General features: G+C 44.1%; 1 protein-coding gene across 4 annotated transcripts in view; it reads left to right on the forward strand.

Moving 5' to 3' along the window:
- pold1 (polymerase (DNA directed), delta 1, catalytic subunit) overlaps positions 1 to 18,663 on the forward strand; it is a 228,747-nt gene that overhangs the window by 167,511 nt on the left and 42,573 nt on the right. For all 4 annotated transcript variants that reach the window (XM_073033971.1, XM_073033969.1, XM_073033968.1 and 1 more), the window contains exon 22: positions 13,479 to 13,581. In XM_073033971.1, the coding sequence (XP_072890072.1) occupies positions 13,479 to 13,581 (103 nt within the window). The remainder of the gene's footprint in view (positions 1 to 13,478; positions 13,582 to 18,663) is intronic.

Below are 18,663 nucleotides of genomic sequence, written 5' to 3' on the forward strand. Positions count from 1 at the left end.
CAGGGAGAAAGCAGGAGAATGGGGTTGAGAGGGTTAATTAATGAATTGTGGTCAAATGGCAGAATGGACTTGATGGGCCGAATGGCCCAATTCTGTTCCTGTGTCTTATGCGATGAGGTTAACATAGCACTGACTATCTGATTGAAGCTGGGACCTCTTTGGTGTTGAGCATGTATTGATCAGGCTGAGGTCAACGGGGCATGCTCTCTATTATTTCAAATACCATAACTGGAACTTGAGTGAATTATCCTAAGATTACTGCACTGTGCCTTTGTTTTGCGCAGATATTGAAATGAAGTCTTGTTTGCTATCCTGAGTTGACGTGAGCGATCCTGTGGTACTGGAATGAGGGAATTTTCTGTGGTATACCGGTCAATGCTTACCATTTCACTGAAGCTTAAGAAGACAATTGTTTTCATTGTTTCTCACTTTGAAACGTTGCTGTGTGCAAATTGGAAACCGGTCTTCCTGCAATTATAGCAAAAAAAAGCAAGGTGCTCTGCATGAACGCTACTTAATAAATTCAAGCTCTTTTGTGTAGTCTCAAGAAGCATTGGGACTTCCCAATGATCCCTCAGAAAAATCCCTTTGCACTTGGATAAATTCCAATACCACAGTTCAGAATATATTATTATTCATGATTTACCTGTACAATTGTGAGCTCACCATGCAATCCCCCCAGGTTATGATGACAGTGGGAATTTCTACGAAGAGAGTCGTAGAACACTGCAGCACAGAACTAGGCCCTTTGGATCATCTAGCCCATGCCGGGCTATTATTCTGCCTAGTCCCATCGATCTGCACCCGATCATAACCTCCATGCCCCTTCTATCCATGTACCTTTCCAAATTGCTCTTAAGCCTTGATATTGAACCGCATCCACCAGTTCTGGCAGATCATACCACACTCTCACCACTCTCTGAGTGAAGATATTCCCACTTCATGTTCTTAAAACTTTCATCTTTCACCCTTAACCCATGACCTCTAGTTCTAGTCTCATCCAACCTGCTTACATTTACCCCATCTATACCCCTCATAATTTTGTATGCCTCTATCAAACCTGCCCTTGTTCTCCTATGCTCTAGGGAATAAAGTTTTAACCTATTCAACCTTTCCCTATAATTCAGACCCTTGTGACCTGGCAATATCCTCCTATATTTTCTCTGTGCTCTTTCCATCTTACTGATTTCTTTCCTGTGGGAAACAGAACTGTGCATAATACTCCAAATTAGGCTTCACAAACATCGTCTGCAACTTTAACGTATTGAATCCATCAAGCACTTCACCCTGAGATATTGTTAGCATTAGATGTAGTGTCAGTTTATTGAAGTAATATTTGAATCGGATATGAATGAGTTTTTTTTCAGTCTCAATACAGAGCAGGAATATTGCATTTGGACACGCATTTTAATTTGTTTCCAGTGAGTTGCCAGAATCGTTGACCTGTATCTTGCAGGAAATGCAGAAATAGCAACTTGAGGCTAGGTCACATAGCAGCTGCAAGACCAGAAGCCGTTGCGCAAAAGTAAAAAAAAATTGCTGTAAGATAAAATTGCTCAGATTTCCTGTGACTGAAACAACCTTTACTTTTTTTTTGATATCAACAGTAGAGTGAGAGAAGAACCACTAAGTTTGCAACTAATTGAACTTAAAGATTTAAATTTGTGGAGTACTATTGTCTATAGCTCCAAACCATGTCATAGTGTACCTCACATAATCTCTTAATTACAATTCTGATTTGATATACTTTAAAACAGCTAGTGTCAAAATTCTGGTATACTATTAGGGAATTGCATGTTTTAAGGTCAGTGTGTGAATGTGGCAATGCACAGCTTGTGTGGGGCAGGTAGGATAAACCAGCACCACTCCCTCAGATCCCATCGTCAGCTCCTGGGCCCTCAGAGGCTCCATCTTCCTCTCACCCCAACCCTTCCCTCTCCACTGACACTACCAGCCTCCCTCCCACCTCTGATCCCATCTCTCATCCGTGCTGGGTTACCATTCCCTCCGACCTTCAACTCTCTGAGGCAGAGCGCTCTGTCCTCATCAAGGGCCTCACCTTTGTCCCCCTTCGCCCACACCTCAGTGAGTTCCGCGTACACCATGACACTGAACTCTTCTTCCGCCGTCTCCGTCTCCGAGCTTACTTCTTTGACAAGGACTCTCCTACCCCCACTGATGACCCCTTCTCCCGTCTTCAACCCTCCTCGTCTTCATGGACACCCCGCTCTGGTCTTCTGCCTGCTCTGGATCTCTTTATTGCTAATTGCCGACAGGACATCAACTGTCTTGACTTCACCACACCCTGTTCCAATTCCAACCTCACTCCTTCCGAACGCTCTGCTCTCCGCTCCCTCCGCACCAATCCCAACCTCACTATAAAACCCGCTGATAAGGGGGGAGTTGTTGTTGTCTGGCGTACTGACCTCTACCTGGCCGAGGCACAGCGACAACTCTCTGAAACCTCCTCTTATTTACCCCTTGATCATGACCCCACTAAGGAGCACCAGGCCATTGTCTCCTATACCATCACCAACCTTATCAGCTCTGGGGATCTCCCATCCACTGCCATCAACCTCATAGTTCCCACACCCCGCACTTCCCGTTTCTACCTCCTACCCAAGATCTACAAACCTGCCTGTCCAGGTAGACCTATTGTCTCAGCTTGCTCCTGCCCCACTGAACTCATTTCTGCATACCTTGAACACTGTCTTATCCCCCCTTGTTCAATCTCTTCCCACCTATGTTCGTGACACTTCTCATGCTTTGAATTTTTTCAATGATTTTAAGTTCCCTGGCCCCCACCGTCTTATTTTCACTATGGACATCCAGTCCCAATATACCTCCATCCCCCACCGAGATGGTCTCGAAGCTCTTCGCTTTTTTTTGGATTCCAGACCTAACTGATTCCCCTCTACCACCACTCTCCTCCGTCTAGCGGAATTAGTTCTTACTCGCAATAATTTCTCCTTTGGCTCCTCCCACTTCCTCCAAACCAAGGGTGTAGCCATGGGCACCCGTATGGGTGCCAGTTATGCCTGCCTTTTTGTTGGCTTTGTGGAACAGTCCATGTTCCAAGTCTATACTGGTATCCATCCCCCTCTTTTCCTTCGCTACATCGATGACTGCATTGGCGCTGCCTCTTGCACGCATGCTGAGCTCATCGACTTCATTAACTTTGCCTCCAACTTTCACCCTGCCCTCAAATTTACCTGGTCCATTTCCGACACCTCCCTCCCCTTTCTTGATCTTTCTGTCTCCATCTCTGGAGACGGCCTATCTACTGATATCTACTATAAGCCTACAGACTCTCACAGCTACCTGGACTATTCCTCTTCCCACCCTGTCTCTTGCAAAAAGGCTATCCCCTTCTCACAGTTCCTCCGTCTCCGCCGCATCTGCTCTCAGGACGAAGGAGATGTCTTCCTTTTTTAAACAAAGGGGCTTCCCTTCATCCACCATCAACTCTGCTCTCAAACACATCTCTCCCATTTCCTGCACATCTGCCCTCACCCCATCCACCCACCACCCCACTCGGGATAGGGTTCCCCTTGTCCTTACCTACCACCCCACCAGCCTCCAGGTCCAACGTATAATTCTCCGTAACTTCCGCCACCTCCAATGGGATCCCACTACCAAACACATTTTTCCCTCCCCCCCCTCTTTCTGCTTTTAGCAGGGATCGCTCCCTTCGCAACTCCCTTCTCCACTCGTCCCCCCCCATCCCTTTCCACCAATCTCCCTCCTGGCACTTATCCTTGTAAACGGAACGAGTGCTACACCTGCCCTTACACTTCCTCCCTCACCACCATTGAGGGCCCCAGACAGTCCTTCCAGGTGAGGCGACACTTCACCTGTGAGTCAGCTGGTGTGGTATACTGCGTCCGGTGCTCTCGGTGTAGCCTTTTTTATATATTGGTGAGACCCGACGCAGACTGGGAGACCGTTTCGCTGAACACCTACGCTCGGTCCGCCAGAAAAATCAGGATCTCCCAGTAGCCACACATTTTAATTCCACGTCCCATTCCCATTCTGATATGTCTATCCATGGCCTCCTCTATTGTCAAAATGAATCCAAACTCAGGTTGGAGGAACAACACCTTATATACCGGCTGGGTAGCCTCCAACCTGATGGCATGAACATTGACTTCTCTAACTTCCGTTAATGCCCCTCCTCCCCTTCTTACCCCATCCCTGACATATTTAGTTGTTGGCCTGTTCTCCATCTTCCTCTGGTGCTCCTCCCCCCCCCCCCCCCTTTCTTTCTCCTGAGGCCTCCCGTTCCATGATCCTTTCCCTTCTCCAGCTCTGTATCACTTTCGCCAATCACCTTTCCAGCTCTTAGCTTCACCCCACCCCCTCCGGTCTTCTCCTATCATTTCGCATTTCCCCCTCCCCCCACTACTTTCAAATCTCTTACTATCTTTCCTTTCGGTTAGTCCTGACGAAGGGTCTCGGCCCAAAACGTCGACAGCACTTCTCCCTATAGATGCTGCCTGGCCTGCCGTGTTCCACCAGCATTTTGTGTGTGTTGTTGTTTGAATTTCCAGCATCTGCAGATTTCCTCGTGTCAGCACCACTTTACCTGTGTTTTATCATTTTGCATAACCACAGAACATTTCATGTGACAACACACACAAAATGCTGGTGGAACACAGCAGGCCAGGCAGCATCTATAAGGAGAAGCACTATCGACGTTTCGGGCCGAGACTCTTCATGAGGTCCTGATGAAGAGTCTCGGCCCGAAACGTTTGAATTCCAGCATCTGCAGATTTCCTCGTGTTTGAACATTTCATGTACTAGCGTGGGGTACTAACTCCCAAGAATGAGCCTTTCAGGCCACCCCTAAAAATAACATATTTTCTCAAAAGTTCATTTATTATCCAAGTATCTATGCAGTATACAACTCTTGAGATTCTTCTTCTCCAGATAGTCACGAAACAAAGAAAACCATGGAAGTTAGTTCAGGGAGAAACAGCAAACCCATCCTCTCCAGGACAAAAAAAAAGATTGGCAACAGGTTCATCAACCTCTCCCCCCCACCCCGAATGAAGTGCAACAAGAACATCGGCCTCCAAATCCCCCTCTCCCCACGTAAAAAAAACTAACAAAAACGCAACAAGAGATAACTCTCTGTGCAGACATACTGAGGATTTTCAGCAGTGTTAACTCCAACGTGTTTGCAATGATTTTTCTCTTGTGCTATTTGCACTAAACTGGAGTGTGGAACCTAAACTCTACAGTTTTGGCAATGTTGTGGATAGTGTAGAAGGCCGTCAAAGGTTACAACGGGGTATGGGTAGGATGCAGAGCTGGGGTGAGAAGTGGCAGATGGAGAAATTCACTTTAGAAAGGCAGAATGCAGGATTAATGGCAGGATTCTTAGTGTGGAGGAACTGAGGGATCTTGGGGATCTATAGATCTCTCAGATTTGTTGCACAAGTTGATCAGGTTGTTAAGGTACATGGTATGTTAGTCTTCATTAGACAGGGGATTGAGTTCAAGAGCCATGAGGGGAATGTTGCAGCTCTATAAAACTCCATACTTGCAAATGTTGTGTTTAGTTCTGGAAAACCTCCATTATGGAACCCTTAGGCTATGTAAATTTGAGGGCTGTATAGGAGGGAAGGGTTAGATTGATCTTAGACCAAGTTAAGAGGTAACCACAACACTGTGATCGAAGGGCCTGTACTGTAACAAGACTATGATAGTGTAGCAGGTAGCACAACTCGGCATCAGAGTGCAGAGTTCAATTCCGGCGTCCCCTATGTCCTCCCCGTGAAAGTCCTGAATATTCCCTGGCTGCTGCGGTTTCCTCCCACAGTCTAAAGGCATACCCAGTAGCATAATTGGTCATTGCAAATTGTCCTCTGATAAGGTAAATTTAAAGAGGGTTTGTTGGAAGTTGCTGAGGTGGCGCAGTTCGAAGGGCTATAAGGGACTACTCCATGCTGTATTGTTTAAAATAAACATAAATGTTTTAACGAAACATTCTCAGTACAATGTTCTACATTTATGTACTTATTGAAGTACATCTCAAATGCCCTGAACATATCTGTCTTCTCTACCACCAAGCCATTCCAAGGATCCACCACTCTATGTAAAAATAAAACACTTGCCGTACACATCACTATTGAAATTCCCCCGTTACCTTCTTAAATGGATGTCCCCTAGTATTAGACTTGCTGACATTGGGGAAAGGATCCCAGCTGATATATCTGTGCCTCTCATAATCAAGTCTTCCCTTAGCCTCCAATGCTCCAGGGAAAACAGGCCAAGATTGTCTTTCATTGTAGCACATACCCTCTAATCCAGGCAGTATCCTGGTAAATCTCTCTTGCATCCAATCCAAAGCCTCCTTCATAGACGAAGAAAGAACAGGAACTGGGTTTGACAAGAGTAGCCGTGTTGCTTTGATGATCCAGTGTAGTTTGCAAATTGTGTATGTGTGGGCATTTGCATGGCAGATAAAACCATAAGATATAGGAGCAGAATTAGTTCATTTGGCCCATCGAGCCTGCTCTGCCATTTCATCATGGTTGATCCAATTTCCTCTCAGCTCCAATCTCCTGCCTTCTCCCCATATCCCTTCAGGCCCTGACCATTTAAGAATCTATCAATCTCTTAAATATAGATAAAGACTTGGCACCACAACTGCCTATGTCAAAGAATTCTACAGATTCACCACTCCGACTAAAAAAATTCCTCCATCTCTGTTCTAAAAGGACGCCCCTCTATTCTGAGGCTGTGTCCTCTGGTCTTACTCTGCCACCATAGAAACAATCCTCTCCACATCCACTCTGTCAAGGCTTCTTATCATTCTATAGGTTTTAATAAGGTCACCCCTCATTCTTCTGAATTCCAGTGAATACAGGCCCAAAGCCATCAAATACAAGCCAGTCAATCCTGGAATCATTTTCGTGAAACTCCTTTGAACCCTCTCCAGTTTCAGCATATTCTTTCTAAGATGAGGGGCCCAAAACTGCTCATGATACTCCGGCTGGTGAGGCCTCACCAGTGCTTCATAACATTTCTATATTACATCCTTGCTTTTGTATTCTAGTCCTCTTGAAATGAATGTAACATTGTATTTGCCTTCCTCACCACAGACTCGACCTGCAAATTAACCTTTAGGGAATCCTGCACAAGGACTCCCAAATCCCTTTGCACCTCAGTTTTTTGTATTTTTTTTTCTCCATTTACAAAATAGCCCTTTCATTTCTTCTACCAAAGTGCATGGCTGTACACTTCCCGACACTGTATTCCATCTGTCATTTCTTTGCCCATTCTCCTAATCTGTTTAAGTCTTTCTGTAGCGTCTGTACTTCCTCAAGACTACCTGCCCCTCCACCTATCTCCATATTGTCTGAAAACTTTGCAACAAAACCATCAGTCCCATCATCCAAATTATTGACATATAATGTAACAAGAATTGGTGCCAACACAGACTCCTGTGGAACACCACTAGTCACCAACACCCCACCCACCCACCTTCCCCCTGATCTGGTCTCACCTATCACCTGCTTTACTTCTACCCCTTTCCCCACCTCAAGCTGAATTCTTCCTCCTTCCTTTCAACTGCTTATTATTTTCCATAGATGCTGCCTGACCATGTGTTTAACATCAAGGTTATCCACATCAGTTCAAAAAGCAAAGGCACATTATCTGAATGGTGATAGTTTGGGAAAAGAAAAGATGGAAGGAAATCAGGTGAAAGCAGCTGAAAGCAACTTCAGTTAAAAGTTGTTAGGAAGGCAAGTGGTACGTTGGTCTTCCTTGCAAACAAATTTAAGTATAGGAGCAAGGAAGTCTTAGTTTTTTCTTTATGTATTACACTATACTGCTGCCGCAAAACAAATTTCATGACAGATTTCAATGATATTAAGCTTGATTCAGATTCCCCCATGTCGATCAATCTGCCTGTCCTTGGCTCATCTTTACTTGCGCTTGGCCGGTTTCCATCAAAGCCTTTACTGTCTGTGTCCAAATGTCTTAAATATTGGGATTGTAGCTGCCTCTACCACTTCCTTTAGAAGTTTGCTCCACCCTCTGTTTGGAAAAAGCTACTCCTGTGGTCGCCTTTAAATCTTGCCCCCTTAGTTTAAATCTATGTACTGTAATTTTTTGACTCCCTTACTCTGGGAAAAAGACTGACCATTCAACTTGCCTGCACCCTTCACAATTTAATATACCTCTGTAATATTGCCCTGGTCTGGGGAAAAAAAAATGCCTAAGCCTATTCCATCTCTCCTTATAATACAAGCCGTCCGGTGGCAGTAGCATCCTCGTGAATGTTTTCTACAGCTTTTTCAGCTGAATAAAATCCTTCCTATACCCGGATGTCCAGTGCTGCACACAGTATTTAAAGTGTGGTCTTACCACTATCCAGATGTCTCAACTAATGCCCTGACTGATGAATGCAAGCATGTCAAATGCCTTCTTCACACAGTCTATCTTTGTCGCTGTTTGAGGGAACTATGTATTTGTACCTCTAGGTCTCCCTGTCCAACCAACAACACGCCACAAAGCCCTGTCATTTACTATGTAAGGGTCCTGTCCTGGTTTAATTTCCCACTTCACACTCGTCCAAGTTAAAATCCATGCTTCCCAGTTAATCTAGATCCTGGTGTAAATGTAGATAACTTAATGTTGTTCTCCAACCGATGTCTGAGTGCCAGCAAGTCCAACAGAGGCCCGGAGGCGTCCTGTCCTAGGGTTGGAGGCCTATCGCTGTGAGTGAGTGGGTGGGAGGGAGGAAAGAGGATTATTTTGCTTTTGTTGTTTTCATTGTTGTTGCTTGTGTTCTGCTCAACATTGTGGGCAAGCTGTGCTGCCACCGGAACATGTGGTGACACTTGCAAGCTGTCCCCAGCGCACCCTTGGGTTGTGTTGGTTGTTAACATGATTGATACATTTTGCTGTGATGTACATGTGATAAATAAATGGATTTGAATCTGAACTTTGGGGTCAACTACAAACTTACTAACCAGGCCAGCTGCATTCTCACCCAAATTGTTAAAGTCGATGATAAACAAATGCGGACCCAGCACCAATCTCTGCGGCACAACATTGTCTCAGTCCTCCAAAACGAAAAGCTCCCCTCAATTCACTGCTGCTTTGCTAGCGTACCCTGGACCCAAGCGATCTAACCTTCCTACCATGCGGGACCTTGCCAAAGGCCTTGGAGAGATGTATGCATTCTCCCACACATGAGGGTTGTGTAGGCTCTTTAATGTGCTTGACTGAACATATTAGTCTGAAGTGAAATAAAAAGAGGCTCAGAGGTTATGCTTAGTTAACAGACTGGCCCAATCTCCTTGCCTTCACCGTAAGGCATATATCTGATGCAGGTGTTCAGGGCAGTGATATCTTATTATAGAATTAATCAGACCCACGTAAAGGATTGTGGGACTTTCCTATGCACAGTTGTGGCTTCTTTGTGGGTAGTGGGTAATCTTTGTAATCAAGGCTGGTCTATTTTTAGTCCATTAGCAATGTTTAGATTTTTCTCTTTTCTATTGTACTCACATAATCACAAGGTGTTTTTTCATATTCGTCTTAAGCAAGGTTCCCTTTGATATGATTGCTTGTATAATTGGTTTTGGCAGCATGCATTTTGAAGGAGCAGCATAATCTTGCTAGAATATTAGTTTTGCTCTTTGTTTAAATATAGTGCCACCTTTCTTGAAAATTCTGCCTTTTGCCAGGTGCCGGTTCGCGGTCAGCTTGCAGCATGACACTTGCGACTGTTCTTTGTGCGTGTGGGTGTGTATTTTTGAGGGTATTTAACAGTGGTCGGCATCTTAAATAAATTCTGTCCCCCTTGCATGTGTAGGTTTAGTCAATTATTAGAGATGCGAGGTGAAAAATGAGCCTCCCTTCCTGCCTGTGAATCGGTGTTGTGATTCCTGTCGGGCCAAATCTTCCTGATACTGTCAACTCGTACACAGCTTGTAGGTTACTGAAGGAATTGTACCACTGAATAGTCAGTAAGATCAAATGGATTAGGAGTATTTTATAAGAGAGGAGAATCTGATTATTTTTAATGTAGTATTTCACAAACTTAAAAGTAAATTGAGGCACACCTCAGGAATTTGTGCATGAACCCATGAACACAACCTCACTGTTCTGCTTTCTCTTTGTAAAACTTACTTTATTTCTTATTATAACTTACAGTATTTTTATATTACACCCAGTATTGTGCAAAAGTTTATATATATATATATATATATATATATGCACAGTACTGTAGTAATTTTATGTATTTGCACTGTACTGTTGCCACAAAAAAAGAAATTCATGGCATATAGGATTGATAATAAACCTGATTCTAATTTGGGTCTCTGTTGTGGACTGAGAGTGGGAAGGGGGCAGGGAGAAGGGAATCATGTTTGGGAAAGTGGGGAGGGAGTGGGAAGCACCAGAGAGTCATTTTGTATTGATCAATAAACCAATTGTTTAGAATCGAAAGAACTTGTCTGGTGTATCAGGGCTGGATGTGTCTTCACCCGTGTTACCCTGCCCCTGGCACTCCTCCTCTGCCACCTGTCTCACACCCCTTCTCTGGCACATCACCCTTGCCACTCCCAACATCCTTTGCACCCACCAGATTTACAAACTCTGTCTCCACTCCACACTGTGCAAAGGTCTTAGGCACCCTAGCTACCTATATGTGGCTAAGGCTTATTCACTGTACTGCCCCCGCAAAACATTATTTCACAATGTACATCAGGATAATAAAGCTGATTCCTAGCCCAATGCTCTACCCTTTCTGCACTGTGTGGCTAAGTACAGGTCAAATGCAGTCTATAAATTCCACAATGACACCACAGTTAGTGATAGCATCTCAGATAGATTGGCTGGTTCAGTGATGTTGCAACTGCTACCCACACTCAACGTAAATGAGACCATGGAATGGATTGTGGAGGGGAGGGGAGGTCAGGAAAAGACACGCCCGACGTCATTGAAGGGTCAGTGGTGGAAAGCTTCAAGGTCCTGGGTGTCAGCATCTCAGAGGGTATATCCTGAGCCCGATAGTTCAGTGCATTCACAGAGAAGGATGCCAACAGCTCTACTTCTTTGGGAGTTTGAGGACATTCTGTATGCCACAAAGACTCTTACAAGCTATTTGATCTCACCTGGACAGTACACACCGGCTGCAAAAAAAAAGCACAACAGCATCTCTTCCACCTCAGGCAACTGAGAAGTTTGACATAAGCCCCAAATTCCTCAAGACCTTCAAGACTTGACTGGCTGTATCACAGTCTGGTACAGGCACTGCACTAACCTTGATTACTGTGCACTGCCGAGAGTGGTATGGACAGCCTAACTTGCCTCCATTGAGGACATTTAAAGCTGCAGGTGCAGAAAGAGGGCCTGGAAGATCATCAGGGACACCAGTCACCTCAACCATAAACTGCTTCAATGCTTCCATCTGGCTAATAGCTCTGCAGCATTAAAGCCAGGACCAACAGGCTACGAGACAGCTTCTTTCTGCAAGCTGATTATTAATTCGCATGTCTGTACACTGCGACGGAGTCATAATACAAATATTTTACTCCCTCTCTTTGTGGGATGGATGTAAGATTTAAATAAACTCAAAATCACCAGGAGCATTGCAAATGACTACATCTTGGTTTAAATCCTGTATCCTTATAACCAGCAGACTACTGCTGCTGTTGGTCAGGGGTACAATATTGCCTTCGGAAAAACAATCTGCTGACATGGTTGAGGCCCCACAGATATAAATGGTTAAGGGTGTGTCATGGTTCAGTCAAATTTGAATCATTCAGATTAGAGTGATACTTCAGCTGTAGGTGAAATTATATTTGGTTTCCATTTATTTCTGCAGCATATGGACAGTAAAGACAAGACTATTGTTTATTGACCCAGCTCTCACTTCAGCACTACAACAAGTGTATGGGACATTGGAAAAAATGTTGAATTTCCCCATGGGGATGAATAAAGTATCTGTCTATCTATCTATCATCTATCTAATCCAAGCTCATCTCCAAGCCTCTAGACCTGGGACATAACATCTCCCTTTGCAACTGGAGTTTTGACTTCCTGAGCAACAAAACAAAAACGCCCTGTTCATGAGAGAGGCCAGAGGAGAATGGCCAGGCAGACAATTACTCAAATAACCACACATTGCAATAGTGGTGTGCAGAAGAACATCTCTGAACGCGCAACAGAGTGGATGGGTTACAGCAGCAAAAGATCACAAATATATTCTCAGTGGCCACATTGTTTTAGGAACAGGAGGTACATAATAAAGTGGCTACTGAGTGTCTGTTATCGATTCAAATTTACTTATCGCACGCACATTGAATCGTACAATGAAATGCATCGTTGGCATAAGCAGCTAACAAATCCAAGGATGTGTTGGGGGCAGCCCACAAGTGTCACCACACATTTCAATGCCCAACATAGTATGCTTATTTGTACAGCGCAAGCTACAACAGCAACTAAACAAGACAGCAGAAAAGTAAGCCCCTTTGTCACAATTTCTTCTCTGGCAATCCCCATCTTAATGTCACTGAGGTAGCAGTTTCTCCGCAAGGACTGTGGCAGTTCAAGGAGGTAGCTGATAATCTTTAGGGTTGAGTTATAAGTTCTCGTCTTGTCAATAGTAGACACATCCTAAAAGGGGTTCTCTCCACACTTCTCCCAAGCTATCAGACTCCTCAATACCCAGAGACTGGACTGACACCAACTTACTGCCCTCTACTGTGCCTATTGTCTTGTTTATTATTTATTGTAATGCCTGCACTGTTCTGTGCACTTTATGCAGTCCTGGGTAGGTCTGTAGTCTAGTGTAGTTTTTGTTTCTGTGTTGTTTTTGTACTGTTTCATATAGCATCATGGTCCTGAAAAACATTGTCTCGTTTTTACTGTGTACTGTACCAGCAGTTATGGTCGAAATGACAATAAAAAGTGACTTGACTTGAGATGTTGCGGAGGTGGACAAGGGGTCAGTAATAGGACCACTGAAGTTAATTAGAAAAGGTTTGAAGATTAGCTGTATTTGTCAGGTGCATATTGAAACACACACAACGTGATGTTTGCATCATCGGTCAACAGAGTCCAGGGGCAGATTAATGACTCAGCATGGACTAAATGGGCTGAAATGGCCTGTTTCAGCACTATAGTTTTCTATGACTCTGGGGCAGCCTGCAAGTGTCACCACACTTCCGGTGCCAACGTAGCATGCCCCCAATTTACTGATCCTAATCCGAACGCCATTGGAATGTGGGAGGCAACCAGAGCACCTGGAGGAAACCCACTCAGTTACAGGGTGTACAGCGGTGGGAATTGAACCCTGATCTTACAGCTGACGCTCTAAAATGACTGTGTTAACGACTATGCCCCGCGTCAGTTGAATGATTTGATTGGAATTTACCTTAAAATGTTAATCAGCCTTTTTTTAAAACTTTTTTTTAAACTTTAATTTTTTTTTTTTTGTTCTTGCCTAACAGGATGCGAAAGCGAGATGCAGGGAGTGCACCCAATCTGGGCGATCGAGTTCCCTACGTAATTATCAGAGCTGCAAAAGGTGTGGCGGCCTATATGAAGTCTGAGGTACGGATTTTTTGCATTTGCTTTTAACTTGGCTCTCCTGGTGTAAGCTGTTACGCGACACTGAAAAGGCTGTTCTAGTTGCTCTAACACTTCATCTCGAAGAGATTACTGGGTCATGGGGAGAACATAGAAACCTCTTACAGTTAGCAGCAGAATTGAATCTGGGTTGCTGACACTGCGATGGTGTTACGCTAACAACTACACTACCGTGCTGCCCTCAAATGTACTGTAGCTTCGATGGCAACTCTGTGTAATGCATTGTTTGTGTCAAAGACCAGCATCATCTGAATACATGCTGGTGGGGCAGGCATGCTTCCGGCACCAGCCTAGCACTCCCACAACTTCTAACCGTAACCTGTACGTCTTCGGAACGTGGGAGGGAATTGCAGCACCCAGCGGACTGCTCTTTTCACATTATACATCAATGATTCGGATGACGGAATTGATGTCTTAGTGGACAAGTTTGCAGACAGTCCCAAGTTAGGTGGAGGGTAAGATAATGCTGAGGAAGCAGGGAGTCTACAGAAGGACATGGACAGATTGGGAGAACGGGCAAAAAAGTGGCAGATGGAACTTAGTGTATGGAGGTGTATGGTCATGCACTTTGGTAGAAGGAATAAAGGCATGGACTATTTTCTAAGTGGGAGAAAATTCAAAAAACAGGTGCAAAGGGCCTTGAGAGACCTTGTACTGGATTCCCTAAAGGTTAACTTGCAGGTTCAGTTGTGGCAAAGAAGGAAAATGCAGCGTTAGCATTCATTTCTTGAAGATGTGATGCTCAGGCTTTATAAGGTATTGCTCAAACCGCACTTAGAGTGTTGTGAGTAGCTTTGTTTCCTTTTTCAAAGCATTGGAGGGGGTCAAGAAGAGTTCATAAAAATGATTACAGGAATGCAAGGGTTAATGTACCTATGAGGAGCGTTTGATGGCCCTGGACCTGTACTTACTGGAGTTTAGAAGAATGAGAGGTGATTTCATTGAAACCTATTGAATATTGAAAAGCCTAGACAGAGTGGATGTGGAGAGAATTCCTATAGTGGGTGAATGTAGGACCAGAGGGCACGGCCTCAGAATAGAGGGACATTTATTTTGATGAATCGGTCATTGAGTATATTTAAAGCAGAGGTTGAAAGGGGAGAAGGCAGAAGAATGGAGTTGAGAGGGATAATAAATCAGTCATGATTGAATGGCGGTGCAGACTCCATCGACCAAGTGTCCTAATTCTGCTCTAAATCCATGTGATCATAGGGAGCATGTGCAACCTCCTTACACATGGTGGCAAAATTGAACCTGGGTTCACTAGTCCCGTACTCATTTGGTTAAAATCACTGGAGTTCCAAACATTATAATGTAATGAGGGTTCAGTAATTTAGATAATTCTGATGAAGTAACTTTGCATTATTGTTGTGTATTCTTCAGCTGGTGAACATTGCAACACAGTGTGCCATAAGTTCAGAGAATAGGTCCAGTACCCAAGGGAGTGTTTTCACAAAAATTCTTCTACCCTAGCTTTCCATCTGGATTTATCTGTATGAGCGGTCTTGAGTTTTGTAGATGGTGGAACACTTTGAGGCACTGTGCCTCTTGCATGTTACTTAGCCTAAAGCAGGTTTCATCGTTTCTGCAAACACAAGAGATTCTGCGGTTGAAGGAAACCCATATCAACACACAAAATGTTGGAGGAACTCAGCAGATCAGGCAGCATCCACGAAAAGGAATAAATACTCGGTGTCTCGGGCTGAGACACTTTTATCAGGTCTAAGTGAAGGGCCTCTTCCCGAAATTCCAACTTCTTTTTTCCTTTCCATAGATGCTGCCTGACCTGATTTTCTCCACCGTTTTGTGTGTGTGTGTGTGTGTGTGTTATTTGGGATTCTACATCACCAGTTTTCCCCACTCCACAGCTCTGGCTGGGGAATTAGTCTCGACCAGTTTATCATGAAGGCTTATACTCTGTTCAGCTGCAAAGGGTACCATATGTGGTGATCCTCACACCCCTAACCTGCACGCTTTACAGAAAACAACTAGAAAGAGGAGATTGCAAATGCTGAAACCTGGAGGAATCTGCTGGAAGAACTCAACAGGGCAAGCAACATCTGTGAGAGGGAAAGAATTGTTGACATTTTGGGTCAAAACCCTTTATTGGGCTGGAAAGAGCATCTTTGTGCCCTCTTTAAAAACCACCGTCCACTGCCACGTGGGAAAGCTGCTGCCCAAATACTGATAACTCTACAGGACCGATACTAAAGCTACCCTGTACTTTGGGTAGCCATTTGGTTTAGTTTTTATAACCAAATTAATAATGGTGCAAAACTCAAAAAAGTTGGAGGAACTCAGCAGGTTGGCCAGTGTCTAGGGATGGTAATGGACAGTTAAAGTTTTAAGTTCCGGAAGCACTGACTGTGTTTTCCCCTGCATAGATGCTGCCTGAACTCCCTAGTTCCTCCAACGCCTGTGAGTTGTTCTAGATTCCAACATCTGCAGTTGTTGATGCTTCCAAAGATTTTTTTAAAAGATTTTAAAGATTTAAAGATTTTTTTAAGATTGGCTGTATTTGTTCACACGTACATGGAAACATACAGTGAAATGTGTTGTTTGTGCCAATGGCCAATACAATCTGAGGCAGCCTGCTAGTGCCATCCCACTTAAGGTGCTAACATAGCATGCCCATAACTTCCTAACCCTAACCCACCTGTCTTTGGACTGTGGGAGAAAACTGGAGCACCCAGTACAGTCATGGGAAGAACGTACAAACTCCTTACAGGCCGTGGCGCGAACTGAACCCGTATCGATGGCATTACAAAGTGTTAACCTAGCCATGCCACCCCCAACATTAAAAAGCTGGAAATCCAATTCAGAGTGTCAAAGTGGTACCACAGTGATCTGTCAGAAACAAAAGAAAATCTGCAGATGCTGGTAATCCAAGCAACACACACAAAATGCTGGAGGAACTCAGCAGGCCAGGCAGCATCAATGGAAAAGGGTACAGTTGAAGTTTTGGGCTGATACCCTTCAGTAGGAAAATCCTATCCTGCTGAAGGGTCTTGGCCCGAAACATCAACTGTACTCTGATCCAGAGAAGCTGCCTGGCTTGCTGAGTTCCTCCAGCAATTTGTATGTGTTCCACAGTGATCTGCAATAGTTCTGAATAAGTTCTTTACTGGGCGTTTTTAAGTACAAGCTGTTAAAGCCCTGCATGAAAAAAATGAAAGGTTTTTGTAGTCTCAGTCTGGCTGTAATACAAGTAATCGAGATAAAGAACCAGAATACAACTTTCAACAGCAGGTTCATGAAGGAGCTACAGAAAAGATGTTTTAGGAAGTGAGACTGGGTATGGTAGTGAAGAGCAGTGTGAGATTACTTTGCATAGACTTGAGCTGGGAATACATGAAAATAAAATAAAGCAAAACATAATCAGAACAGAAGATGCGTTTCATCCTATTACACTATAGCTGCCCTTCAAAAAAGGGCTGTGTAGTCCCACTGCCTCAGGCTTTTCTCTTTGCCCCAGACTTAGCCTCACTGGTCCATAGGTTTTTGCCCCACATTTAGCCCAGATTTAACCCACATTTTGCTCCGCTGATCCATTGTTTCCTCTTAGCCCCACTGTTTGATTTGCTGTCCAATCCCCTTTCCAGAGATGCAGCTGAATCTGCTGCTATCACTTTTATTAAATTGCATTCCAGATCACTTCTTGCATTTTTTAAAAAAGGTACAACTAGCAAAAAGAAACACCAGAGGATACATTTACCTTAAAATTTACACCATGTGGTTATCAATCTCCACCTCCTCCCACCCGCCTCCGAAACCAAATTTTCCTTATTTATTCCAATCAAAACACCTCAAAGAAAGGGAAGTAAATCAGAAATAAGGATTAAAAATAAACTGGTGTTAGTGTGAACAGCTAGCTGCAGTGGATAACGAAGAGCAGTTCCTCTGTGGCCTGCTCTGTGGATTCAGAACCTTTGCTTTACTTTACAGGCTTTATGTTGTGGGTATCCCCCAATGCCACACCATTGTAAGATAGAAAACATAACACCTGATACAACACAGGCATTAAAACCACTGAACTTTCTCTCTTTGAGCTGAGGAAGTTGAAAGATCAATTAGACATGTTCACAAAATAAGGAAATACTTTCACAAAACTGAAAAAGGAGAACACATGTTGAAAGGCTCACTTCCCCAAGCACTTCATGGCTGGTACCACAAATGGAGGATTCCCGAAAACACTCATCAGAGAGCGCCATTAACTTCAAACACTCTAGCTCTCATCCTAAATGCCACCTAACCTTTTGGAAAAGGTGGGTAGGTTAGGACAGGTGGCAGAGAAAGGAAATTTTGAAATGTTGTCAGTCTTTCTGAACCCCTGATTTGATAAGCTTGAAGGGATCTGCAGAGAGCAGTACTGAGCAACTTTTACTGGGCTTCTGTCTATTGGAAAGGTCTACTATTGGCTCAATGGAGTTTCTGCGTGGCAGGAAGTGGAGATTCTAGTAACAAAATGTCATGCATGAGGGGATCAGCAGTTGAAAGGGTGAGTATTTTCAAATTCCTGGCTGCCAGCATCTCTGAAGAACAATCCAGGGGCAACGTGCTGATGCCGTTGCGAAGAAAGCACAAAAGGCGGGTTGCTTTTCATCAGGAGTTTGAGGAGCTTTGGCATGCCACCAAAAGTGCTGGCAAATTTGCTCAGTTGTACAGTGGAGAGCATTCGAATTGTCATGTCCCCGTCTGATATGGAGGCTCCAATTCACAGGATTGGAAAAAGCCGCAGGGGGCTGCAAAACTCAGCCAGCTCCAGGTGGGCACTAGCCTCCCCACCGTCAAGTACATCTCCAAAAGGCAATGCCTGAAAAAGCATCCATCGTTAAGGGCCCTCACCTTCGAGGATATGCCCTCTTCTCATTACTACCATTAGAAAGGTACAGTAGCCTGAAGAAACATAGTAAATGGTTTTGGAACAGACTCTTCTCTGCCATCAGATTTATGAGTGGTCCATGAACAGCACCTCACTATTTTGCTCTCTTCTCACTCGATTTATTTATCTTTAATATTTCTTATTGTAACTTAAAGTCATCTTAT

The sequence above is a fragment of the Hemitrygon akajei genome, chromosome 31 (genome assembly GCF_048418815.1).
Source record: "Hemitrygon akajei chromosome 31, sHemAka1.3, whole genome shotgun sequence".
NCBI classification, from domain to species: Eukaryota; Metazoa; Chordata; class Chondrichthyes; order Myliobatiformes; family Dasyatidae; genus Hemitrygon; species Hemitrygon akajei.